Source organism: Haemaphysalis longicornis, unplaced genomic scaffold (genome assembly GCF_048455015.1).
Source record: "Haemaphysalis longicornis isolate Haplotype H1 unplaced genomic scaffold, Haemaphysalis longicornis Haplotype H1 scaffold_2, whole genome shotgun sequence".
NCBI lineage: Eukaryota > Metazoa > Arthropoda > Arachnida > Ixodida > Ixodidae > Haemaphysalis > Haemaphysalis longicornis.
The window spans coordinates 121,280,619-121,307,395 of record NW_027526295.1 but is presented as its reverse complement, the minus strand read 5'-3'; the positions used below and the strand labels follow the sequence as shown (position 1 = coordinate 121,307,395).

Genomic DNA, 26,777 nt, shown 5'->3' with positions numbered 1-26,777 from the left:
CTGTACATATGTTTTTTTGTTCTAGTATTAAGAACGCACAATCCAGCCGCAGCAATGAAAAGGTGGGCGCAGGTTGTCAATCGTACTTCGTCTTCGAAAACGTTGCTTTTAATGCGATAGTCTTTCTTAGGCTACTTGACACGAAAATTTTTCTCTCTCTGTATGTCTGTCTATCTCTCTATCCCTCGATTCAGCAGCCCAGCCAAAGTTAAGGCAGATGTTTAACTAACTGTTTATATAACCACAGCCATACCTAAACAATTAACTCTGGTGGCAATGCTCATTCTTGTCAAGATTGCTGAGCAAAAACAAAACATTGCGCACATCTGAAGCAAAACATAGGTATATTTGCAGTTTTCCTTTATTATAAATGAATTAACGCTTGAAAAAATAAAAACACCCCAAGGAAATACCAAATCGATCGCCCGTGACACTAGCCCGCCTAGTGGGGTTCCAAGAAATTAAAAGTCAACCGCAACAAAAGGCTCCAGTAAAGGTCGCGGACACGGCGCGTGAAGTAGGTGCCTCGATTCACGCGCGTGTCCGCCATGCAGCGGGGCTGGCATCGAGATACCCATCGTGGAGCAGTGGAAGGCTGTAAATTTGAATGGACTTGAGCAAAGCTCTAGCCTGTTTATTGTGAGTGAAGTTAGACGGGAGGGGAAGAGCACGAGAGGAGAGCACGAAAGAGAAGGGAGCCATTTACTTGGGAGGGGCCTCACATGAATTTCGCCTTTCTACGGCATTTGCAACAAAGCAGATACGCGACCATTTTATCTCATCCTATCCCCCTTCTTCGCTTGCATCTATCCTAAGCTACTCCTAAGCTACTCTACCCCTAAGCTACCGAAGCCGAACAGCGCAGTTCTCTAAGTAGCAGTTCCAAAGGGGATCAAGTGGTCGCTGACCGCTCTTTCGCCTGTTGGAACCCCAACACTGTTATGTTAGAAATAAACTAGAAAATTGAAACTTAAAAAATGTGTGTTCCAAGTGAACCAGCAGAGAACGCTGGGTGGGCACAGTAGATACCTAGCTTGTACCTATCTGGGAACAGAATGCCGCCATGTGGGGCCATCCTGTGCATGGAGAGTGCATAGGAAAGAATTTCGTCAACGCGAGCAACCCTCCTCCACCGAGATTTGAATAATGTAGGAAGTGAAGAGCAAGCATAAGATGTACCGAGGAGCTTTTACAGTCCGCATAAAAATCCGCCTCGAGTCGTATGGCCTTGATAACTTTGTTTCCCCCAATTCTCTCCTATCTTCTCCCCCAATTTTCCTCCCCTTGCATTTTTGTTTGCCTAAACACAAAAGGGCAAGTGCATGGTTGTGGTGTCTGACAAACAAAACACACCGTACCGCCACCCGAATCACATGAAACGCTCCTTTCGAAGTAAACTAGGCTAGCCTACGGGTTTTTAAAGAAAATGTGTTGTGGCTTCCACTGGAAATACTTTCGCATCCCACGTTGTACATGGTGGTCACAATAAAGTGCTCCAATTTCCCTTAGTTCTTTAGTGCATAGTTGCGAAAGGTCTTCGAATCCATTACATAAATTTCAAGGGGATTGTCCAACTACAATACAGTTCCCTTCAAAACATCGCGGCTGATTCGCCTGATACTATTTGGCTGCCACAACACCAACCAACCCACAATCCTTCCCTTACGAAGTCACGGGGATTGGTCACTAAAGGGGACAATGTCGGTCCGAGCGTTACGTATGACTAACCAATTCACATTGCGACAACGCTTTAGTATTAATATCTCGGAAGCACCCTTATGTGCCCCAGAAATTTTTAAAGACAGCGGTATGTCAGGAGCTTCTTAAACGAGAAATTTGTGGTCGGTCTGTCTGTCTGTCTGTCTGTCTGTCTGTCTGTCTGTCTGTCTGTCTGTCTGTCTGTCTGTCTGTCTGTCTGTCTGTCTGTCCCTCTGTCTCTCTGTCTGTCTGTCCCTCTACTGAGTCCCCCGACTAAGGGGAAGTTTATATATTGGTAAAAGTTTTTCGAACCACATAATCTTTAAACACCCTTCATACTTGCGAAGGAACGTTTGGCATCCACCTCAATGCAGCCGTACGGCTACAAAGGAAGGCTCTGCAGCTTCTCAGAAACTCCGCAGTTGAAGGAAAATTCGTCGTGGACCAGGAATCGAACCCGGGACGACCACTTAACCGGAGAAGTCGCTCTAACAACTGAGCTAGTCGTTAGTACCGCTAGAGCGAATCGATCAACAACTCGACGTGGTGGACAGGTGCACCTGTCCACCCAATGAATGTCAAACCACCAAACAACCGGATCGCAAACGAAGAAGAAACCCGTTCGATCGTTTTTGGGGCACTAAGTAAGCGCTTCTGCGGACGATCCACATATGCACCGACACCTGGCTTACGAGATAAAGGAAAGGCATACTATTGTACTCCTCGTTCTTGATCGATGCGTGTACTGTCTTATCTAGAACCTTTCCTTTTTCGCGATTTGCCCGTAACCGTTCTGGCAAAACTGAAGCCCGGTCTCACGCACGCGCCGTGTGTCCACAGATGTTATCAGATCTCTTCGATCGACCAACCGGTCTGTGGGATTTTTTACAGGACGCCATCGGTTCCACCAAAAAAGATTTCGCTTTAAAAACTACGCACAAGCGGGTGGGACAGAAGCGAAAGGCAAAACACCACTTGTGTTGTGCCTGCTTCTTCCCTCCTATCCGCGTGCGCGCTGTTTTTTTTTTTTTTTTTTTTTCACAGGTAGTAGCGTATACGCCTCGAGCTTCGCGATCGCTGCACCGCCTGCCGCCGCTTCTCCGCGGCGCTTACGGGACACCGCTGCGCAGCTGATAGCGGCTCATGCAGTGTTTTGGTTCTGTTTCGCTTCTTTAAAGGCCAACTGCACTCAAAAATTTTTTTGTCGAAATAAGTATTCTATGCTCTTAAAATCACCATGGCGAAATCCTTAGCTTCGTAATCACAGAGAGCGCTAGGTACCGCCGTTCAAAGTACCTCCGAGCAGACGACGTTTGCACCTGGCGGAGAGTCGCCGTAACAAGTTCCGAGCGGCCTGTGACGGAGGTTGGGGAACCTGTCCCGTGAAGCTCGCGCTTCTCCGGCGACTTGCAGGGCGCTCCGCCGGGCGCAGGGATGCGTTCGCCCGGGGTTTCTCTGCTACACCAGCGCGCTTTACCGGCGTCGCCATCAAGTGTTTAAACTAATCGCATAGGCAGTAATATCCCCCATTTTTCTCAATGCAAAAAAAAAATGATTAGAAGCCTAAACCTATTCAGGCGCTTGCGAACGTGTTGGAGTTAGCAAAACTCTTTTTACTTGAAAGTAATATTTTTACTCAAAGAAAAAAAATAGCGCGAAAGGAGCACTTGCCTTACATTTGTCGTTCCTATTGCATTTACCACAGAAAAAAAAAGATATATTATAAATTATTGACCACTTGCACTTCCGCGTCCAATATTGGCCTCATTTGGGCTGGCCCAACGCCACCTCTATCCTTTAGACATCTCCAAAAGTTTTACGACCCAAATAGAGTTAATGTACACGCGGCTATAAACATTTGTGCGACTTTTGTCTCCCTAGCCAAGTGAACCAAAATCAGCCTTTCTCGTAGTAACAAATACACCCGCAGAAATATTGGCCGTCGTATTTGGGAAGTGCGAAAACTAAACTGCTCCTCTCCTAAACAATAGATTATATTTTTGTTCGATTCCCAAGTGAAGTATTTACTTTGAGCGTTAGATTTAGTTTATTTGAAAGTAAAACGTTTTCAACAGTACCTGTCTCTGGTTAAAGTAGAAAACAGCGGTAGATAGGAAGTGTTTTCGTGTTTTAGTGCGTCATTTAGCTCTGGAGGCGGGCTTATAGTTTCAGATCCCTTTTATAATGCGATTCTCGGTGTGCACACAGGGGAAAAAATACTGAGCCGATATTCACGAAGCTGTTTGCATGTAATGTATAGTAGAAATAGTGATTTATCTCCGCCCGCGTGCGATTTGTTCCCTTCAGAGAGGGTGACGTGATAGCCGAGGGGTCGGCTATAATAAAAGCTGCTCTTCGATATCGTATACGAGCAAATAGCTTTGTAAATCAGGGTCCGTTTTCTACTTGCAATGCCAGAAATTGCTATTCCGGCAGTTATTATGATGGAAAAAAATACTGTCGGGCGGTCTACTTCATCTCGATTGATAGCAACGGGATGCCGGAATTGCGCCCAACTCCATTATCATGGGCAAACGTTAGTGGAAGTTCTTCTGTGGAAATAAAAAAGCGAAACGCGGCGCTACCACGCGCATTTGAAGGCGGCTCTGAGCGGCCGCCGGCTCTGGCGCGGTCGCTTCCGTTCCCTCACGTACGTCACGTCCGGCCGCCGCTATGGCCGCCTTTTCTATTCAGTTTCGGTTCCGAAAACGCGAATGTCGCGAGCCGTTTGCGTCGCGCGCGTTGATGTTTGAAGCGCAGTATTTCGCATTTCGCACCCTTTTTATATGAACTGTTAGGTGACATTCTTTTTACGTTGTCGAAAATTTGAGTGCAGTTGGCCTTTAAGCCTTTACGCACCCTAAACATGTGGTTATGGTGATGTCTGTAAGCAAATAGTACGTTTAGGGCACTTCACAAACTAGCTGCGGCCTGATCAGAGTGCTCGAACGCCAACAGGAGCTAACCGGTGACGCGGTACTGCCCGCTTCTTCGTCGCTCTTACGGGTGTAGGCGACGCAGCGGCATATCACCACTGTCACCTCCGAATATCTCAGGCGCAAGTGAATTCTATTGACGTCTCGTTTAGACCTGATACTGGCACAGTGAGAGGTTGGTTTCGTTTTGCCGCGTGGACAACGAATTCGGCCTTGTTTTGAATGTACACGTCGTAGAAAAATATCATTCGGGGAGGTGATTACCTAAGACCCGACAATAACGTGTGCCTTTTATAGAAATAGAGGCCACGCGAACATGTTAAGTATATTCCAAGTCTGTGCGTCGTTAAATATGCGCCCGCTCCCGCCTGATAGCATGGACAAAGGAGAGTAATGAAACCACGGAAAAATAAATGGTCTGCCAAGTCCGGAAGAGATGTAATAGCTCGTGCGGGATTGAAGAAAAAAACCAGTGCAGTTTTGGAAATCCTTGAGACGTTCGTCTTAAAAGCGAGGTTGAACTTACTAGGCCAACTAGATGCGAAATGCACGGATATTTTGCGAGGCAGGGAGAGGGAGGAGGGAGGCGCATAACTATCGCTGTGTACAAATGCGGAGCGAAATCAAGTAATGAGCGTTTTAGTAATCACACACAAGCTGCGCGGGAACCTACATTTTGTTTTAAATGCGAATGCATTTCTTAGTCGGGGGTTGTCGTGCTCCGTCGGCGTGCGCCTGCATTCCCCCAGCGCGAGCGCACGTGAGCGCGTGCCTCGTAGTTCTGCCTTCGTCGTCGTCGTCGTCGTCGTCTCGACGCGGCGGACCCGCGGCGCTCGCATCGCGGAGCTCGGGCGGAGTAGCGGAGAGTGAGTGGAGAGGAGGAGCGCGCTCGGGCGTGTGAGGGCGCTCGCATCGCGGAGCTCGGCGGGCTCTCTCTCCTCTCCGCGTACCCTCTCTCCGCTCGCTGCGCTCGGAATCTATATAATGCAGTTGAGCGCGCGCCTGGCGCCTTAATAGCGATGGAAGTCGGTGAAGTCGAATCCCTCGTGGCAACGATACCGCAAACACGAAGTGTAACACAATGCAACCTGAGCATTACACCTCCCGCTGGCGGTGACGTCACTGCAGTTGCTTCAACGTTATCATCGGTTGGAGGACTCACACTCTCTTCTCTCTTCATTAAGTACGCCATTAATAATAATTACTCGCACCGCACTCATCGGTGCACCCAATGCATTCGCATTTCCGCACGATCCCCTTCGGGGAGGTGGGGGGATTTTTTTTCGACTTTACCAGCTGATCACTCGGTGGACACATTTTTTGAAGTATACAGTAAGTAAGTTCACAAGCGATAAAAGGTGTCGTTGGAAGAGTGTGGTATCTGATAAGGCCATCTGATTTCACTTTTGTGCTAAATTCTGCAGGCTCCTTGTGTCATATGATGATGTTTCGAAGAAGCGTTTAGTCACGGCCGCGGATGTAACCGGAGGATATTTGTAACCGATGGCGGTTTGGGAAAGCTCACCTCGCGACAAGATGACCCAGCCGTAAATTTTTTGTGCTGACTCCTGCATGTAATTTTGCATTATCCGTACTTATTGCGTAGAACGTCCAGTGAAATTTATGCCACATTGGCTTGTTCAGAGTACAAACCGACATCGCAGTGTACAGCCGTAGCATGAGCATCTGAACGAACGCTGCTTACGGAGGTACCGACAGTAAACTCCACGGCAGTGGAATTACAATCAGCTGCATGCATATTTGCCGGTTTCGTGACGCCGGCCTGTGACACAGACCTGCAGCTACTGCGGACCGAATGTACCGCAGTGTGATCGCGTCAGAAGCATTTACACTCCCGTAAATACACTTGCGAACAGAGTGACCGCTCCACGTAAATATGTATTTCCAACGCATACAAACGGAAAATATCAGTCGCGAACGTGCCGCAAAAGCAACGGCGACAGTGGTGAGCGGGCCGGCGACTCCCGCGACTGCTTTCAAAACGGGCCGCTAGGGGGACTTCAGTGGCGCCCCTACCGGCAGCGCTCGAGGCGTATATGTGCCACTGTACGCCCCACGTCATTACCCTGCGCGACGGTGCCCGGCACACAGTGCACGCGCTGCCTTTCACGTGACGTTTGCTAGATCTACAAATTCCATCTTCACGCTGTATGCTGCCGTGTATCATGAACCGTCTGTATCAACAGCAACTGTAAACCATGGCGGCGCAACTATTCCAGGGGTGCATAGGTACCCTACTTTCTTTTTGGCTTGCTCACAAATAAGATGTTTGCTGTAATACGACAAAACCTTCAGTGGCCAACCCCTCCAGTAAGCAGCCTCCTGTTCTTTAAAGTGGCAGTGTCGTCATTGTCATCAATACCCGCAGAAGAAGAGACGTTATGGGGCAGAGGGCAAGCCGTTCCGTCCAAGAAACGTCTCCCTGCAATGCTAGTGGGGCACCGTCGCCTCGAACAGAACACCGGTCGGGTGGCAGTGTTCTGCGCCGCATCTCGTCAGCAGCAGGGCTCAGCAGGAGGCAGCCCACTGAAGGATGGTGAGTCAAGTCGATGAAGTTTCGCTAGAACTTATACGTTCCTCTCAACTTTCGTGTTAATTTGTGTCAGGGAGTCGTTTCATTCAACTATACCTAGTGAGATAGTCAATGATTGGATTATTTATGATTGCGCAATTAGACGGAAGTGCTCAACCTTACTGATAACATGGCGTTATTGTTCTGGAAACATTCGGTGTCTTTTGTTTAAGGTCTCGACGGTTCGTTTCAGCGTTAGGTTCGTCGATACGGCTTGCAGTCGCACTCACACGGCAAACGTAGGCGCCATTAGGCGGATGGTACTTACCCCCGTTGGCATATTCCTTGTGTTGGCTAAATACAGCCGCCGCCGGCCTGGCTTGTTCCACCTTCCTTTGCGGGCGCTATGTTACCCGCATCGGTGGGGTCAATCGGCGGCTACAGTACTACCGATGTGAGGTGGTGCTTGGAGGAATCCGAAATCATGTCGATGGGCTCACAGTCTGGAGGGCCGTTTTCCCGATTTCACGGCAGCAAAACATTGACAAAGGAACGCGTCAAAGAACCGAATCCGGTGGGGGCTTTAATCAAACAATTACTTGACGATTTTGATGAATGGCGCAAGAGTGGCCATCCGCATTCCTTTAACACGGTTTTCGACACGTGAGGGCTGGTTGCAGAGAAGGGCGGTGACAGTACTTTGTTTCTGAACACGCACGTCAGGCGGCGGGAGCGGCATTGGAAGTTGAGACTCATAAGTGCTGTCGGGAAGACAGCTACGCTTAAATGGCTACCGAGAACCACACACGGCCCAAGGGAATGCAGCGGCACACATGTTAGGCCGTTTTCGGAACACTGCTGCTACGACAACGGCAGACCGAGTACGCTACCAGATGCGAGTTACCAGGACTCATCGGGCTGTTTACCAGCGACTCAACGTTCCCATGAAATCAAAACTGTTGCCGTAGCAATGCTTTGTCGCTTTCAAAAGAGTACTGAAGCAAAACGAGAGCCTGTCAACGGTACGTTGACAAACAAATGGTACGTTGGTTTGGACGTGGTAAGGTCGTATATTATCACTCGTGATTTGGACGTCAGTAACTCGAAAGGGGTTCTCTAAAACAGCTTCATAGCGTTAGCAAAAAGGAACTCCCGGCCGCTGCATAAGCCCAGCTTGCTACACTTGCGATAACCCTCAACAGTTCCGGATGATCGAGGGCCCGATCAGATTTCGCATTGTATCTTTCCGAATTTGTACCATAAGGAGAGAGGGTTTCTGTTTTCTGCCACAGGTGTACACACCCTGAGCCAGGACAAGTAGGTATCCTGCAATATCATGTTCAGAAACGCTATGCCTTATCCGTTACGGCGATCCCCATGTTTTTTAGCGAAATGTATACCCAGTCATAGTGGTCAGGATGAGCGCAGAACGTGTTGTGGTGGTGCCGCAGTGTGGCGTCGGAGGTCACTGGTGATATGGAGGCGGTGATTTCAAGGGGTCTTCTCCACCTGGGCGTCGACCTCCTGCGAGAGCTACGGCGCTCGTCAACCGAAGACGGCAACTTGATTGTCTCCCCGTATGCCGTGGCCAGTTGCCTCGAAGAACTTCTTGTCGCGGCGACTGGCAGCACTGCCGACCAGATTGCCGCCATGTTGCACATCCCGCCAGGGCAGCGGGTGAGTCTAGCATAAGCCTCTGTTACAATCGTTTGTCTAAATCAGTGCACATTGGTCCAGTGTGACTCTTTCGAAGGATTGAAGAACCTTATCTTTAGCATAAAAAAGTTTCTTCCTTTACGCCTGCTGCATGTGCACAACCACCGTATCAGCTCAGCTGAGTGGAAGACGACGACAACGAGGACTCTTACGTAATGAACCGGCCTCCTTACAGGAGACTGATGGGAGATGGCTGCGATGGGAGATAGGAGATGGGAGATTTACAGGAGACGGCCGGTGCATCAATGGAGCAGAGTTTCATTTAGGGTCAGCCATCCTTATCGTGCTCTTACACTCAGCGGAGCTGACGTGGTTGGCGCTTAACAATATTATTCCGCAAGCACTCTGCCAAGCTCTGCGTCAAGATCAGGGTACAGGAGCAGTTCGACGCCGCTAAGGATACGTTCCTCTTAAATCGTATACGTTCCTCTTAATTGGGTACGTTCCTCTATAATTAACCTGAAGGCTGCCAATTTCATTTCTGGTGATTTTGTACAAAAATATCTGGGATATCTGTAAGGCCAAGCATACGCAGGTTTGAAAACAAAACGTGATAGACCATGCTAAGAAAAACATTACACTTCCCTTGACAAGATTGAACAAGCTACTGGTAGAGAAAAGCAAACTTCGGGGCCCAGAAAAATGCGAATAAAAAAAATTGCAACCCCTTTCCTTCGGAAACCGGGCTGCAAGCGGAGCTAGACCTCAGTGAAAACGAAAACGACCGCAATAAAAACGCAACGACCTTAAAATAAAAAAAAATAAAACACTGCTTTCAAAATCAAGAGGCAATGACCAAAACGACAACGCTAAAACATCAATCGCCCGCCCTTCGATGTTTCTGGGCCTCACGCGAACACCAATATTTGGTACAAGTTATTGTAGATCCTTCTACTGCGATTATCGGGAACGTACGTTCTCAAAGGCAGCCCACTTTTCTGCAGAGCGAACGTTTTGCGGCCTCTACGCACGCCGCGCTGGAAGCTGGAATTCCCGACTAATTGAAGCAATCGCACCTGTGTTGTGACGTGATGTGAGCGGCGACTCTTATTGGCTCCAAGTGTGATATGATACAGCGCCACACTTGTGCACGCGCGCACCCGCACCGCCTGTAAACGCCGAGCAAGAGCCGCGCCCAAGAAGGACAATGCTCGGGACGGTTTTAATCTAATTTATTGTATATGCTCCCACAGGGGCACAGTGAACGCTTTCAATACCCCGGAGTGCGTACATGCCAAACACTTCAAGTGCATCATCGTCATCATCATAGTCATCGTCGTTAGATCGCGTGAATAAACCTGTCCTCACCGCACGGGGTTTCGGCGTACTACCGACGGCGAAGATCAGCCGAGACAAGCTCCGCTTGAACAGGGCAGTTACCCATGGCACGGTAAAAACCAATTAAAAGCACTAAAACACAAGCGCAGCTACGATGCGTCACCAAGAATTCCTCGCCGATGGGCACTTCTCACAACTATCGAGCATATGCAGTCAACAGATGACTAGCACAGGTACTATATCCCAAACAAAGATAAGCAAGAAATGTGGCTGATAAAAATTGACTGCGTTGCTATAGGAGATAAGCAATTCTCAGAGATTTCAGCGAAGCCAAAGAGAGAGCTGCTGAGGAAAAGAAACTAACCCCAGGCGTCTACGTGAAAATATCAGACCCCTTCCATGCTATGAGGGAAGAGCGAACTTGGCGCTCTTTGGGATTTGCTATGTCGGAGTTTAGATAACTTCAGGATTTCAAAGGTGAATAATGACAACGATACGGTCGCTACGTCGCAGACTAAGGACATGCACTATTGGCGGAAAAAGACAATGATGTATCTTATAGCGCGGCAACGTCAAGCGACTCGGGCTCTAATGTGCCGCACAGGAGGCCGTCGACGAGAGCTCTGAATTGCGCAATGTCAGGGGAAAGGGAGACGCAGCGCGTTGCGAGAAGTGTACACGGTTCGTGAAAAGGGCAGCTGGGGTGAAAAGGAGCATAATATGTGGCTGTCACCAAACTGCATACGTAGGAGATCAGCCTTTACTGTGCTACACGCAATGTTGGAAAGCCAGATTTAAAAGACCAAATTTACACCGATCATCTGCACGTCGGCATCACCTCAAAGTACCAATGCATTGCAGCGAAGATACGCCATCTTATATCAATACATCAAGGCTCTAGGTCATTTCTTTTATTTTATATGAATAGTTCCATTTGCTGAAAATTGTGTTAACTGCCGTTGGTGCGCAGACAGAAATCTACCAGAACACAACCATAAACAGCCTCTCTGTTAAACTTAACCACCTCTTCTTGAAAGCAACCTCACTCCCCCTGAAAAAAACAGGCCTCCCACTCAGTACATTGCTGGTAAGAATGCAGCACTAAATACACTACCGCTTGCTGAAGTGTAAAGCTTTGAGTGTACCGGTGCCCTAAGCAACGAAATGAGAAAGGTGTAACCCCTTGTGGCTCACAGTATCAGGGCTCACAGTAACAAAAGCTTTCAGGGCTTACAGTTTCTTCCGAATATATTGTTGGTCTCGGCTCCTCCTTCGTGCGAAAACGGCTTTGGAAATGACTCCGGATCAATTCTCTAAAGAGACAGTATCTTGGACGCATTCGGCGAAGACCAGGAGCATAATTTTCTTGCACCTTCTTTCATATAACGGTGTGACATTGCAAGCACATCTAGTTATGCAGGTGTACGTGGGCATGCGTGCAGGTAACAAAGTACTTCCAGGACCGCGACCGGGAAATACCGACCCGGCGCTTGAGTGATGCCCGCAGACGCTTCGACATGGGCTACCTCAACAACATCCACAGCGACCAGGGCCTCCCCACTGCCTACACCAGCAGCGACACCGAGGAACGACTCCGACTCGAACACTTCAGCTGGGACTTCGCCGGGGAGGCCGAGCAGAGCCGCGCCGACATCGACCGCTACCTTCGACTCTACGCCAGCTCCTTCGAGCCTGGCGAGATACTGCCTCGAGGTGCGGGACTATCTACACAGTTCACGAGTATGACGCTGTCGTGGCATTAGGCGTATCTAGCTTCATTCTTATTTTTATTTTCTTTATTGCAAGAATCTTCCACGTGGGCGGCGGATTGCACTCAGTTTGATATCTGCATGCTCGACTTCCACGCTGTCCGCGCCATCCTATACTTCGCTGCCTAGCGTTGAAAGCGGAGCCTTGCATCTACGATGGTCGATAGAGTGACTGCTGTACTCAGGAGGATGGCCCGCATTGTAACTTCGTAACAGGCCTCTTTTCGCCCATGAAAGCTGTTGAGATTTTTTGCGTGGCCACAAAGGTACGGTTCGGTAGACGGCGATTCAAGTGCTGAGTGAGAATCGTGCCGAGATACACTCTCGGCTTTGATGTGGTTCGCCATGATCATAACTAGGAACACCGTAATCACCCCTCTTCCCAATCGTACCTTATTCCGTTTCTATGCGCGACTAACCACCTCCGCCCTGTGTCACGCTTCTTTTAGCGACGCCGTAGTACATTGGAAACTTTCGGATGCCGCGATGTATTAGCGCCCTCTGCTTAGTCACTCACGTCACTTATTATTTTTTAATGCATTGTGAACCAATAAAATAATTCTACGCGTAATACACGCCAAATTTGGTGCTAGATTTTCGGCACCGGTGCACCCCTTTTGAAAATAACGCGGTGCTCCAGGACGCCATTCAGGCAGATAAATCCCGGCATACGCGTTGTTTCATTTAGGAGGACCCTACTACGCCACGCTGGCGAGGAGAGAGCGGCTGGGGAACGCCTAGCCGCACATCTCCCGGGGAACCCCGGCGTTCGGAGCTGGTGGCGCCTTCGTTAGGGGGATTGATGAGTTAATCCTTTGTTTTTACGTGTTGTGTATCTCAATCCTCTCGCCACCTCTCACCACTTCAATATTAAGGAATTACATCGCACAAAATGACACCCTCAAAAAAACTCAACGCCATTTCTTCTTCATCCGCGTGTGCCACGACGGAACGTTCGTGTTACGTGGATTCCTACCAACGCCTGGAATACGCCATTTTTACCAGAGGAGCGTTTCAATCTTTCTTCTGTCCGTGCGGATTGTTAGCAGTAAATTCCGCTCGGTGAACTGGACAGGGGAAAATTCCTAGATCAGCAAGACTGACGGTAAGTATTGAGGAGGCAAATAGCCCACAAGCAGGTGTGTGGAGTGCACGCATAAAAAAATTGGAGCCGCTCCACTCAACGTGAAAGCTGTCGGAAGTGCAGAGCAGTAATTCGGCATACTGAGCTGTACCAATGCTATCCGCTCACTGCTACCACCCACCACGCTCTTCACCACCCTCTCACACTACTCTCTTGACGAATTGAACGGAGGTTTGTCCAATGCAACTCAAATTTACAGCCTTCGCAGTGCTCGCGCGCCCCCTGCCTGGAACAGCGCGAGCGGGAGTTCTGTTCTTTTTGTGCTTGCTTTCTTCCGGCAAGTGCCGGCGCCTTAATGTGGAGTTTGGGACACATCGTTATTCACGACCACTGTTTTCTTTTACTATAGTGAGAACCAACCCAAAGAGCGTTCCTACCTAAATGGACGAGGGGGCTGCCGCTTATTTACGCATATTTTGCCTCAACTCTAGCTGCAGTTTCTTTGCGCGAAACTACGGGGAAATGCATGACAAGCGCCAGCGGTTCCGGAGTTTGGAACTGTCATGACTATATAAACCGATTGTTTTTCGAGGCCTCTGTCTGGGTACGTTACGCCCGCCGTAACACCTTGGCGCTCCACTTTCATCCGTTATCTTGGTGCGCTGCCTGATTCCGGCAGTCGCTTAACATTGCGTTAGCGAACGAGCAACGGGACAAAGCGGGCTCCTAAAGTGCCCTGCACTTAAAAAGCTTCCCGTGGTCTGAATGGAACCTAATTCCCTCGCCTACCCGGCGTCTTTCCGATTGCGCTATCACTGCGTCCAGGGCGCACATCATTTCCTTTGCTTTCTTACCGCTGGCGCATACTGGCTTTGGGCTTTGCCTGAGCTGAAGGGCGAGGACGCGGGTTCGATTCCCGTCCACAGCGGCTACTTTTCTTAAGGAGGCCAAAAGCAAAAACGCCCTTGTGTTCGAAATTTCGCCGCACGTTAAATATCCCCTGGTGGTCAAAATTATTCCGGATTCCTCAACTACAGCGCACCTCATCGCCTGCATTGTGGTTGCGCGTTAAACCCTACAGTAATCAACCTATCAAAGAACTGAATGGACTTCGACTTCGTACTTTGGCAGTTGAATTCTGCAATGAGATAGGCGAATTGCTGGCTTTGATTCAGCTCAGTTTGCTTGAAGCAAGCTTCGCTTTTTAACACTCGCTTTTTTTTTAATAAAGCGACAGCACTTCTTCAAAAAGCCAAGTTAAAGGTAGTGAGGACCACCAGCTCCTCTGTCCGCTCAGTGTGCGCGTCTCAATTGCGACGGTGGCCAAATTTTTATTACAATATTTCCTGCGTAACGGCACCGCACTGGGGAAGGTATGTTGCACCACTTCCGTTTGCGTTTTGTTTTTCGGCAGTTATCTTCCCTCTTAGGAAAGGCTTACAGGAAACTTTCTTCCAAATATTCGAAAACTTTTTTCATAAAGTTTGCTCCTAAGCCCACCCGTTTTAATTTGAAAGCATTAACCAGCACATTATGCGGATAACAGGCGTTGTCCTTGTCCTGCATCGAGCATTGTATTCCAGAGCTTTGAAGAGTAGAAAACACCCATATATTGTCGCATAAATTGGTGGCAGAGCTTGCATTCTGTTTTATTTAGATGAAGGAAAAATTAGTTCGAGGAGAAAATTAGGTGAAATGGAGTATAATGGCATTCTAACCCGGGTACCTCAGTATGAGCCAACTGCCTTATCATGACGCTCACGAAACTGGTTGCCTGCTGCTGCAAAAGGGAGACTAGTGTGTGCAATGCTTGCGCAATATTGTGTGACAAGTGCAAGTGACAGCACTGCACGTGAAGAGAACACGCCTTTCTCAGCCATCGAGAACGCTGATCCTGTGGAAACATTACTCGCATTAAAATAGCAGTAACAGTCTCCTACACAACTTGGCCTAATAGATATATTCGCTTACCACTTCCACTGCCGGGCCACCTATTTCAAGCCGTTGTGCTGTCCCGAGGTTATTGATTATTACTTCAGTTTTCTTCTTATTAATTACCTTAAATTGAGGACGACTCAGTGGGCAATGGAGCGGAAGATGATCGGGGTAACATTAAGGGACATGAAGAGAGTGGAGTGGGTCAGGGAACAAACGCGTGTTAAGGACAAATTAGTAGAATTTAAGAAGAAATGGACGTGGGCAGGGCATGTAATGCGAAGGCAAGATAACCGTTTGTCATTAAAGGTAACAGAGTGGATCCCTAGAGAAGCCAAGCGTGGCAGGGAGCGGCAGAAAGATAGACAGCACGATGAGAACAATAAGTCTGCGGGGACAAATTGGTCGCCGCTAGCACAGGACCGGGATAATTGGAGACTAATAGCAGAAGCTCTTTGCCCTGCAGTGGGTGTAGATAGACTGGTTATGATGATTATGATGATGATGATGATGATGATGAACAGCCTCCTGCCTTCTCACTATCCCAGCAGAGCTCGTGCGAGTTTGTAATGAATTCTGTAAATCCGTGATTAAGTGACAACACTGAAAGACTTTGCCTCAAACAATCCCGATTTTCTATCTCAATTTTCGGGGTTTTTGTCCAGCAATCCTAAAGTGTCTTAAAATAAATACATACTGCTAAGCTAATGCTTCTGCAGTAATAATTGTTCAGGCAAGAACTACATTACCAGTTCTAGTATCAAACCACCTTTTTTGCCGGTATTTAACTTATTTATCCAGAGACTTAGTGACAAGTGGTTTTCACAGCGCTCCCTTTAGTACCTCCAGCTTGGAGATTTTGGTGTATACAATTTCTCAATAAAACGGGTTTATCAACCGGTCTTGGCGAGCATGACGTTTCGTGCGTAAGGCTTCACCCAGAGGCGGCGTACTTATAATTCAATGCAAATATCGTTGAGAAAGAAAACTTTCATGCATCTCCACCATAGCCAACCGAAGTAGGTCTTCTTATTTCAACCTCATCAAACCTGGATCCAGCTTGAGATTCAGCAAAATCGTCTGTGACAGATCCCAATGTGGCTTGACGTAGAAGGGAAGAACGTGTGGAATACATATTTACAAGGTCCTGTCTACCTGTTAATTTGTGCTATTCTCCACACAGGGCTAAATGGACCAGGTGGATTGACTGGGAAGACAGAACCCTATATAGTCCTGCAATTATTCCAAGTCCCTTTGCCTCATAGACAGACGTTACAAAGCCTAGTGCTCAGCAGTACATCCATGGTCATGCCACATGTCCTGGAGTCGCAGGTATAGCGCCAGCTATGCAGAACATGTACTCATCGTTATTGGGGAAGGCGTAAAGGCATCGTTGTATACGAGGGTGCCGCAGTCTAGGCGAAGAGACCACCACGGGATAACCCTCCCGGCAAGCGGCTAACGGTACATATCCCGTTTTGCCGCAGGGAGCATTACCCCCGCGTCGCAAGTTTTGCTCGTCAGTGTCGTAGACTTTCGGGGCTCGTGGATGCACGAGTTCGACAACTGCACGCCCACCAGCAAGCCCTTTTACGAGTCGGCCCAAGAGGCGCCCACCGTCGTGCTCATGCTGAGTCAGACGGGCCGCTTCCGCACGACGACCTGCGACGATCTCGGAGCCACTGCACTCGAGGTGCCCTACTGGTCACCCGCAATCTCGACCGAAAACGTATCCCGGGTTTCTTCACTGCATTTCGGTGCCACGAGAAGCAGGTGAGCAGCGAAACCGCTCTTTAACGGTCAGATGTGTGCCCGTTTTTCACGAGAAAGATCCCCAGAAGTGTACAGCGTTCTAAACGTGGTCATGGCTGCTAACATCTGAGCCAGCTTCCTAAAACTTCCTCGGAATAGTGGCGCCTCAAGGAGATGCGCTGCTCGCTTGCAATTGCAAACAGCCTGTTATTTTTTTCCAAACTAGAAGAATAAGTGTTTCGTCCTATGTAAAGAAACAAAATCATCCATTTAAAAGGAGCAAACAAAAGGTAGCGCTGCCACAGAGGATGCCCTTGCGAGCTCTTTGCCTGGCGGTTACGGGCAAACAGCTCCCGTGCGCTACAACGGCTGCATTCCCTCCACCGTCCCACGACTGCGGAACTTTGAAAACAAGGTTAGCAGTACGGGGCTACAAGAAGCTTCTGAACCAAGAAAAAAATCAGCGGTCAGGATTAAAAAAAAATGAAACGCATGCGATAGACTTCTGCAACGGAATCCTGGGTATTATCAAGCCTTACTCGGTGACTTCTCTGCGGGACCTCTCGCTTCCGCGCGCATCGATCGTAATGGTCTCTTTACGACTCCAAACGGCCGTCATATGGCGTAGCGAGCATTTTCTTTACCCAGCCTTGTACAGCTAACACATGGGTGGCTGAGTAATTCTGGGAATGTAGTAACATTAGGCCTACACTCGATGCTGGACGCTTTTTTACGTAAGCTGGACTAGCGAGGACCACAGCCTAGGTATGTGGTAAAGGGGGTATGGGGTCGGGAGCCTCCGTTCTGTAAAAACTTTTGTGAGCAGACGCACTGTTTCTGCGCGGCAAAAGTCAAAACATTCTTTTACCGTTGGCTGCACAACGAGAAGAGCGAGTGGTAGCTCTTCATGTCAGTCCCGGTGCTCGGGATTGATTTTTTATCTTGGACATCTCAGAACTGCTACAGAGCAGCCCCTTATTTTTCCGCCTATGAGTGTTCATCGGCGAGGATAGTTTAGGACAGCCCTGTAACTGCTCAGAACTGCCCAGGACTGGCAAGTAAGAGACTACGACCTTCGCTGTAAGCACCCCTTTTATTTAGCGTGCAAAAGCTCAATCGTGACGTTGATGGAAGGGTTTCGGACGGCTCAGTACTGCACCCATTCATCTACAAGGATTTAAAGTGCGGAAAAGTGGCTCCTTTCGAATTGCCCGCCGCGGTCGGAATCGTTATACGTGCGTGATAGTTTATAAGCGGGACCGTTATGTCTGGGTAACTTCTTCGCAGCGACGACTTTAAAATATATGGCAGAGAGGGGGTAGCCTCGGGCCATCGGTTGTATGGGTCGGCGCATATGTCCGGTATCTAAAGGCTTATCACGTGGAAGAGGTCCAACCGGGTCTTATTTCCCGATGTCGAAGCGTGACGCAGGAGCTTCAAACTCGTGTAGCGCCGCACGAGTGGGGCAAATGCCTTCACCTGCTGACGCTCCTTACATGACTCAGTACAACACCCGACATCCACATTTACGTCAGGGGGAAATGGAAGATTCGATGGTCAGCAGTTGTTTGCAACACACCCCTGTGGTTCTTAGCACGAAAAGTGTTAATTACCACTTCACAAAACTTCAGTGTTTCTAACTGTAATGACTTTACCAGGGTTGTGTCGCAGGTGATCGTTCCGTGAGCTTACGGACGCGAAACTTCCAAAAGCACGACTAAAGAGCCTTAAAGGGACACTGAAGTGAATTTGTCAAGCTCCCATTTTCGCTTGCACTGCGTAGACTGGCTCAAATTAGCACACTTTTCATCGTTTATCCGGTTGACAAATCGATAATTATTTTACAAAGCGCGAAAGAAGAAAAACTACCATGCGCGGTTTGCGGCGGCCGCACCAACTAAGGCTGTGACGTTGGGAGGAGGGGCGCCGTGATTGGACGATGCCCAAGGTTAGTAATCAAACAAGTTTCGGTTTCGGTTTCGGTTCTGTAAAACATAATCAATGGCGTTGTTGGATGGGCATTCTCAATATCTCAGTACTCATCGTACCGCGCTTCTGCCATGTTGTCGGCTGTAAAATGCACAAGATAAGCCTCCCAGGACGGCTTGTAGTCGTAGCATTCACTAGCCGAGACCTACGCAGTGCATGAACGCCCTCCGCGTACCCGCAGACGCCCAAATGTCATGCGCTTTCCCCCCATATTTGGAGCTTGCCTCCCTCATGCCTGTATCGTAAAAAGCGTGTTCGCACCAGGCCAAGGGTCTGTTCATTCTGGCCTGTGCCCACTGCCTGCAAGCAGTCGATGCTTATGGCAACAGCACGCCAACGAGAACTCGCTAGCGCGCCAGTGCCAGCCTGCGCGCGTTTTGTGAATTAGTTCGTGTAGCCATGAACGTTGCGGCCCAAAAAAAGGTGAACTCAATATAGAAAACATCGGCGGAAAAACGAAAAAGTTAACTCACAAAAAAAAGCACGTACCCGCGAGGATTCGAACTCGTGACTTGCAAAACATTTGCGGTGACATACCTAGCGCCCCAGACCACTGAGCCACGGAGCGGGACGCGAATGCCTTGCTAATATAGGGTATATATTGTACAACCGGTTTACACTTTTATTTAGTTTTGGCATTTCAAGCAGCTTAGGTGACTATTTGTTGTACTGCGCTCGTGCAGTAAGCGTCGCCCGAGTTTCCACAGTAGCTCACGTCTAGCAATTGCATTTCGTAGACGGAAAAGCGTTCGCAGATGCGTAGTCGTGCTGCTGACCGCTGTGCTTGTTCGCCCAGCGCAAAAAAGTGCTTCCCGCGCCCTAGTTTTACGCTGTACGGTAAAAATATCAGTTGATTTTATTTCCTTAGTACCTATATTGACTTCGCTGACTCTTCTCCCGCCTTCAAGAGGCCTTATATTTTCCTCAGCGAAGCGTCGCATGTGCGCTTGTGCAACGCTTGTGTGAAGCGACCTTGACTTGGAGCTAGATACAGTGTAAAAACAAACCAAGTAAAGGAAGGCACATTCTTCCATTCACAAACGTGTCCTGGCTTCGTTTCAACTAAGCGAACGAATTGCGACCAAGCAATTTTTTTTTAACCTCCTTGATTGCGACCACCCGCCGGCGGCCGGCGGACGAAACGCTGGGCCGACTGACTCTGTCGGCCGGGGAGCCGTGCAGTAGCGCTAGCGCAGCCAATTGCCAGCTCATCCCCTCCTGACGTCACACGAAAACGCCACAGAAAATGCGCGAGCGTAAAGAGAGGAGGACAGCATTTTCGAATTAGTTTTTCTACTAAATAAAATCGCGTAAACGCGCCTAGAGTGGTCGAAACATGGCCTGGGGACTCTGGACTACAATTTGCGCTAGTAATCCCGCAATGTTTACATATCACTTCAGTGTCCCTTTAACATTTCCATTGCGTCACATCATAGTCTTCCTAGTCAGCTGTAGCCCAGGATTTGAAGACCGCGACTTTTATGCCAAAAACCGAGGCGGCGCCTGTTTCGTTTTGGAGCCTTGGTGCGTGGACCGTTGTAGTGCCGGCAGAGAGTTCCGGAAGGAAAGAAGCTAAGTCGGTGGAGCTGATGGCATTATTTTTTAAAGATGTAAAAAGTGCGATTTTTGATAATGTAACAGAAATGCCTAACGGCCCAGTGGATTGCGAGCATTTTACATTGATGGGTAATGTAGCGTGCTTTTTGAGCCTCCAACGTTGGCAAAAGAAGTCCAGTGGTCTTCCCTCTCTACCTTCTGCTGCAGCAGCGCCTTCACTGCTCATCGAAGCAGGCAGCAACCATAATTCGCGTTTGGACCTCAGCCAGAAGAATAATGACAAAGGTGACTGTTGCTATATCCTTCTCAGCTTTCTCAAAGACATTCTGTTCATCTACGCAACACTCTGGTGCCACTTGCGCGCCTCAACACAGACGTTCGTTCAGTGGCTGAACTATTTCTGTGCAAGGCAGAATGAACCACCCGTGGAAGCTTGCGAGCCTGGGGAATTCGGAAACCTTACGGAAAGATGTCGGGAACAAAAAAAATTCGGGAAAGCTTGCACTGACGTTCAAGACTTTATGGCAAAGTTTTTGTAGGTGAGCATTGCTGGACACATATTTAAGTTTCAGTATCAGGGTTCATTTGCATATAGTTGCGGTGCTAGTAATTGTCGCCATATGCTTCGAAGAGGTCGTCGTCCTCTTTGCGGCGAGTGGTGGATGCAAAGTCATTCTCAGAAATGTACACTTCTACCAGCTCAACTGGCGAAGCTTGCACTAAGTAGAGGTGAGACCGAGCTACATGTTCTTGATAGCATCTGAAATCCATAGGGGCACCGCTGGTCCGAAGGAGGTTGACCGCAATTTAATGTGTCGAAACCGGAAGCGGGCCATAAACGAAGCACTTGCGTGGTAGCGCCAAACAATTGGGCAGCTCTAGCTTCCTGGCGATGAATGCAGGTTTACCGGTTCAAGTATTATCCTCGGGTTTCGGCATGCGTATGCAAGTGAGCACTGCCATGGTCATAAACCAATACCAACTCTTGATGACGGCTGGTGAAGGAGCTGAGAAAGGAGAAAAAAGTTGTGTGGTCCCATCACAGGGCAGAACAGTGTGCAAGAAACAAACATACGTCGACGGTGAACCCTTCCTGGCACCCCTTATTTCCTGCCTATGCGCTTTGTCTCAAGCGACCTTCCACACTGGGCACATCACCATGACCCTCACCGATATTACCAGTCTCAATGTGCGTTCATTGTAGTGCGAGGGGTCTCCAAAACACGAGTGCTCCTATTCTGATATTAATTTACTAAAGCAAAATCTTTCTTAGTAGAAACAATGGCTACCTATTAAAACACTAATGCATTTCGCCATGGACCGGTTGATCGACAGAAAAGCCCTGATAAGACCTTTGAGCACACGACGCGTGCATGACACCAGGGTTTCATTGTGTCGTAATGGTCACTTCAAAATAGCGAAAAAGTAACGGTTCTATATAGGAGAATACTTTCATCGACCAGGAAGAAGAATTACAATTTTATACCTCCATCTCACGAAATATGTATTGGCATACGCTTAGATCCTTAGTGGGTGCGCTTACTTAGTGCGCGCAAAATCGTCGCATAGGTTTGTTCTTCGTTTCGATTTGGGCCTTCAAAGATTTGACGATCTATTGAACACAGTTTTAGCTAAAGCGCAATTTCAGCGAATGTTCTTACGCACTTTTGACGTAGTTCTGATATCAGAAAGCTTTCGGCATCCCTCCAATTTCATAAAAAGGAATGGTTATATTTCTTGCTTTCGAAATTCTATATCTCATTCATCCCTTTACTTATCCACCTTTTTTAGTTATAGTCACTCTGTAAGCACGCTAGTTGACAGGTTTTCAGGGCATTGCATATAATGACTCGGCCAAGACAATATTACTCTCCTAGTTTTTGACCCGATGTCCTTAACGGTTTGTCCTTAATCCCCGAGGCTCCTTCCCCACGCATGACAGTTACCTGTACCGTAATTTTTATTGCTCGTAGGCCCGGTTTTTCCTTTGTTCAATATTGGATTATAGATTTCATAGCTTTCAATTTATTGAAACTGGGTGCACATTTTATTACTTCAAAGGGGCTGTTGAATGCAGCCCAACTCACACGACTTTTTTGCCTTATTTCATTACCATTATTTTTGTTGGAGCCGAAAAATATTCTGCATTCAGCTTTATTAAGTTCTTGCCTAGGCGGAACGGACATTTTTGGGCGTCTATTGACTATACGGTTTATTTTGTATGCCTTTTGCAACCCTTGGCCTAAGTTTTTCATATAAAGTTTAGCAAAAACTTTATTATGTCTACCAATTTAGTGAACCAGACCATGTCATCCGCCATTTTCAAGTGGCTAAAACTTCTCAGACTGCATGTGTCATGAACTTTTCTAAATGAATCACAGACTACCGGCTTGCACTTGAGGCCCCCGCCTTCCCCCCCAGTTGTTTCAATCAAACAATATATTATAATTAGGAAGTGGCAGCACAGTGGGCGAAAGAACTTACAATATAAGATGGGCGAGACTGGTCGCGTAAAGGACTGCTCCATGATCTATCGATGCTTTTTTCTGTACGGCGTATTGGTTGTGTTGCTACCAATATCTCAACGACATGCCATCCTTGTCTGACAACTTCTGGTCATTTCGAACTCGCGGAATAGGGTTTCCGAGGCCTCTAGGCGCTATTGAAGTGCAAAACTGTCGGACAACTGTGTGTTTTGTTTTTCCCCGTCATCGAAAGGAACACGACATTTCCTGCGTTTTCTGCATTGCACAGTACCTCATTTTGCCCGCAGTGCCTCGGCGGACTGGGGTCCCAAGTTCTCTCTGGTGATCCTCCTTCCCAACGAAGTCGATGGACTCGCAGCCCTCATGGACAAGCTAACCGCCTTCACACTGCAGCGCTGTTTGAGCCAGCTCAAGGCAAAGGGGGTCATTCGCGTCAATATGCCACTCTTCAGACTCAAACATGTGAGTTGCAACAATCGCCACAATGCTTCTCCCCAGGGCACTGTGCTGCATTATTAGATATTTTGACCGCTCTTTAGACGCCATGAACAATCGCCCTAAGAGTAACCGCGTTGTACATACACTTTATGCATAACCGATAGCTTTGAAACTCCCCCAAAACAACATTTAGCTGTCCCGGCTTTCATCACTTTCCTTTTGTACTTTGTTCATCAGGTTCTCTAGCACTTTATGGGCGGAAAGGAAGTTTTAAATACGCACGTAAGGTGCCTGGATTGCAATAAAGTGGAATAAACAATGCAGCACGTTCCCCACACTAGTAGAAGACGGATTACAACTTCGACTTCATCACCAGAAACATAAGCCCATCCTCCCAATCTCGCAACTTTCGATTCATCATCGCCTATCAAGAAGTCTCCTACTCTAGTGGAATGGCGTCCTGCGAACCCGAAATCAGGGGGGGGGGAATTCCGGGGTTTCTAAAATCCTGGAGACGAAGAAAAATCGTCCTTGTACTAGCTGTTCTAACCCGACACCACTACTTCGCTGCCTACATCACCCGACACCACCACTTCGCTGCCGACACATACATTCGCTGCCTTGTTACGGACCCTTGTTAAAACTATCTTGACTTTGGAGGCTTCATGGTGTCAAAGCTAGAGTAAACTCATAACAGCAAAAGGCTTTCAGGGGCAGATATTAGTTGAATATCTGGATATAACAACCCAACGTGTACCGTGCTCCTGCAGAGAGAAAATTTACCTACACATATAAGTTCGCAAAGCGGCGCAGTCTTCCTCGGAAGCAATAGGAATGAACTAGAGCGGGTCGTGGAAGTTGTGCGCGTCTGTTGAGAACGAAGCTTCGCACATTCTCAGTGTAGCGTTGCATTATTTACTCGCAACGTTGCTGTGTGTGGTAGAACAGTGATTACTGGACTGTTCCTCTCAACCAGGTGACTGACCTCTCTCCGACCCTCTCTGCACTGGGCGTCTCTGACGTATTCAGTGAGCGTGCACAGCTCTGGGGTGCGACGGCCGGAGAGAAGCGCGTGTCAGGTATGCGCCACGGTGCTGCATTCCAGACGGCTCAGACTGGCGGACGCCGTCTCTCGGAGAACAAGCCAAGGCAACAACGTCAATCGGCCGCGGCTGAAGTGATTGCGCCCTTAGCGCGCGCCATATCCTCAATGGTGAGACGACCCCAGCCGCCGCTCGACTTTACCGTGGACAGGCCCTTTGCGTTCGCCGTTGTATGCATGCACCCGGACACCTTCCTCCTCCTCGGGTGCGTGCGGAAGATCATATGGTGATGATCAGGCTTCCTGCGGAGCTTCACTTAGACATGGATGGGCTATTAGAAACCTCTCTACGGAGGCAGGACACTGTGTTCACGAAGGCGTCTTCTATTAGTATGTCAGTTTACGATTTAAGCGACGCCAAACCATGGATAAAAGTAACTCTTGATCTAACGTGACCCGATTCATCAAGCATACTCACCTCACGCATTGTAGCAGATATAAGTGCAAATTTTGATAGACTTTGTTGTACGTACTTCTTCCTCCGAGACATAATGTGTGAGAGAGTAGATGTAATTCCGCTTTCAAAAATGTGCAGTGTATGGCAGATCAACAAATAAAACATCATTGATTATGACTAGCTGAAGCGCACATATTGCCGCTGGAAATATTGGTATGGCGGAGTTGTCATAACGGTTCGTTGAATTTTCTTGCCGTTCGTTCAAATGCTTTTTTTTTTATTTACGGGCAGCACCTGCGTCAAGAGAAATAAATGAGGTTTAGGTTACACTTCATTGGAGGAACTTTTGCTACGTTTCTTAGACCTTCGCCTAGGCCTTGACGTTCTTTGGGCATGCTGGAGGCCGATAAACATTAGGTGGCGCTACAGCCGACCGCGATTTTTGACACGTGGCCAAAACTCTCACTGAAGTTTGTCATCGCCAAGCTGGGTCACCGCTTGCAAAGCTCATTCCCCCAAGACAGGCAAATTCCGAGGCTTTTGTAAACGCCTCGCTATATTTTTAATCTATGTGAGACAGCAATATATTATTATTTTCACTCCTTTGAGGGGCCACACTTGCTTGCGAGCATCCTGCGCTTCGAAACTGAATCCACTGCCGGTAACAATGCTACACATAGCAAGGTCTACAATGGCACTCTCTATCTTCACTGGACCACCCAGCATAAAAGCAACAGATGATAAAGCAACATTTCTGCTATTTGCGGAGCAAGGTATTCTATAAGGTAGAAGTTGACGATGTTTCTCAATAAACCTTTTTTAAGTTAAACAGCGGGCGATAACGCAAGCGAGTTTCTTTATTTTTGTTCACCGAGGCACTTAAGCAGGCATGGCACAGCCGCATTTATACGGCGACTGCTGGCAACGATGCTGTGAAACGGTATAGCAAGCCATCGACGTTAAGCTTTAACTTTTAAATCGCGCGGTGATGTTTATGCACGCCAGAAAGCAGTTGTAAAAACATTGGCCGCGTATCTGCTCCTTTCGTTGCAAATGTCGTCAAAAGACGATAGCCTTTATATCGATTTTTGCCAAGTAAACGCCTCCCTTCACTTTCCCGCTCACCTCTCATGTTGTTCCTCTTGCGCCGCGCTCCTCCCAAGGTGAAGACGCCAAAGGTTTGTTAAATCATTTTAAATTTCCCGCGTTCCACTGCTCCAAACCGTGTGTCTCGATGCCAACGCTGCCGTACGGCGAGGACGCGCGTGAATCGAGGCGCCCTACTTCAACGTTTATAGAACCGCGTTTCCCTACTCCACGTGCGTTGCAAGCAGAACGCGGTGTGAGAAGAAAGAAGAAAATTTATTATAAAACCACGTATCAGCACGCAGCGACTAGTGGTAACAGCGCTGCCCGAAAAACGGAAAAACAAAATCCAATCAGTTTCCAAGTACTCGGGGTAGTCAACACTTTGCACGACAAATGTCTATGGTGGTAAAACAAGCTACTCCGAAATCAACCCATACAAAGTTCACATGCGTTCACAGAAAGAGTTCCTGAACTCGTTGAAAGTCAATACGGCACAATAGTGATGCTCAGGATGTTGTTCCTGGCCACTATGAAACGCGTGGACCAGCGTAACAGGAAGGCTTCTTCGCCTAGAACTGCCAACTCATTTTCCAAGTGACTCATAAGGATTGACCGCACACGCCACAGCAGTGGAAACATCGCCCTTTGCGGTCGGGCGCGAAGACACGCGGCACCACGATTTCGCCACAATATAAAAGCCCCAGCACACATCAGGAAGTTCACCAACGTGTCATTTGAACGTGTGCTCATTCCAAGTGTAACACCAAACAACCTGCTTAGCACAATCCAAAACGTTACCGCTACACGACACTGAAACAAGGCATGTTCCAATGTTTCAGTGTGCCCGCAGTGCGGGCACCGTGAGGAACGCACGATGCCGAATCATCGCCAGACGGCCACACGTCGGAAGAACTTGCCATCCACGCAACCATCCGAAATATCTAACATCAGAAGGAAGCTCCGTCGAAGTCAGCTGATGCCAACGGACACCGCGTGATCTTGATATCTGCTGATTATC

At 48.3% G+C, this 26,777-nt stretch overlaps 1 protein-coding gene across 1 annotated transcript; it reads left to right on the top strand.

The window, feature by feature from the left end:
• Window positions 1–7,082: 7,082 nt before the first annotated feature.
• On the top strand, window positions 7,083–24,504 carry LOC144168254 (ipis-1-like). The gene is made up of 7 exons (XM_077697273.1): window positions 7,083–7,191; window positions 8,460–8,484; window positions 8,619–8,844; window positions 11,604–11,874; window positions 16,437–16,722; window positions 23,021–23,195; window positions 24,277–24,504. Exons 1-7 carry the CDS (start codon window positions 7,083–7,085, stop codon window positions 24,502–24,504), a joined length of 1,320 nt encoding a protein of 439 aa, XP_077553399.1.
• The last annotated feature ends 2,273 nt before the right edge of the window (window positions 24,505–26,777 follow it).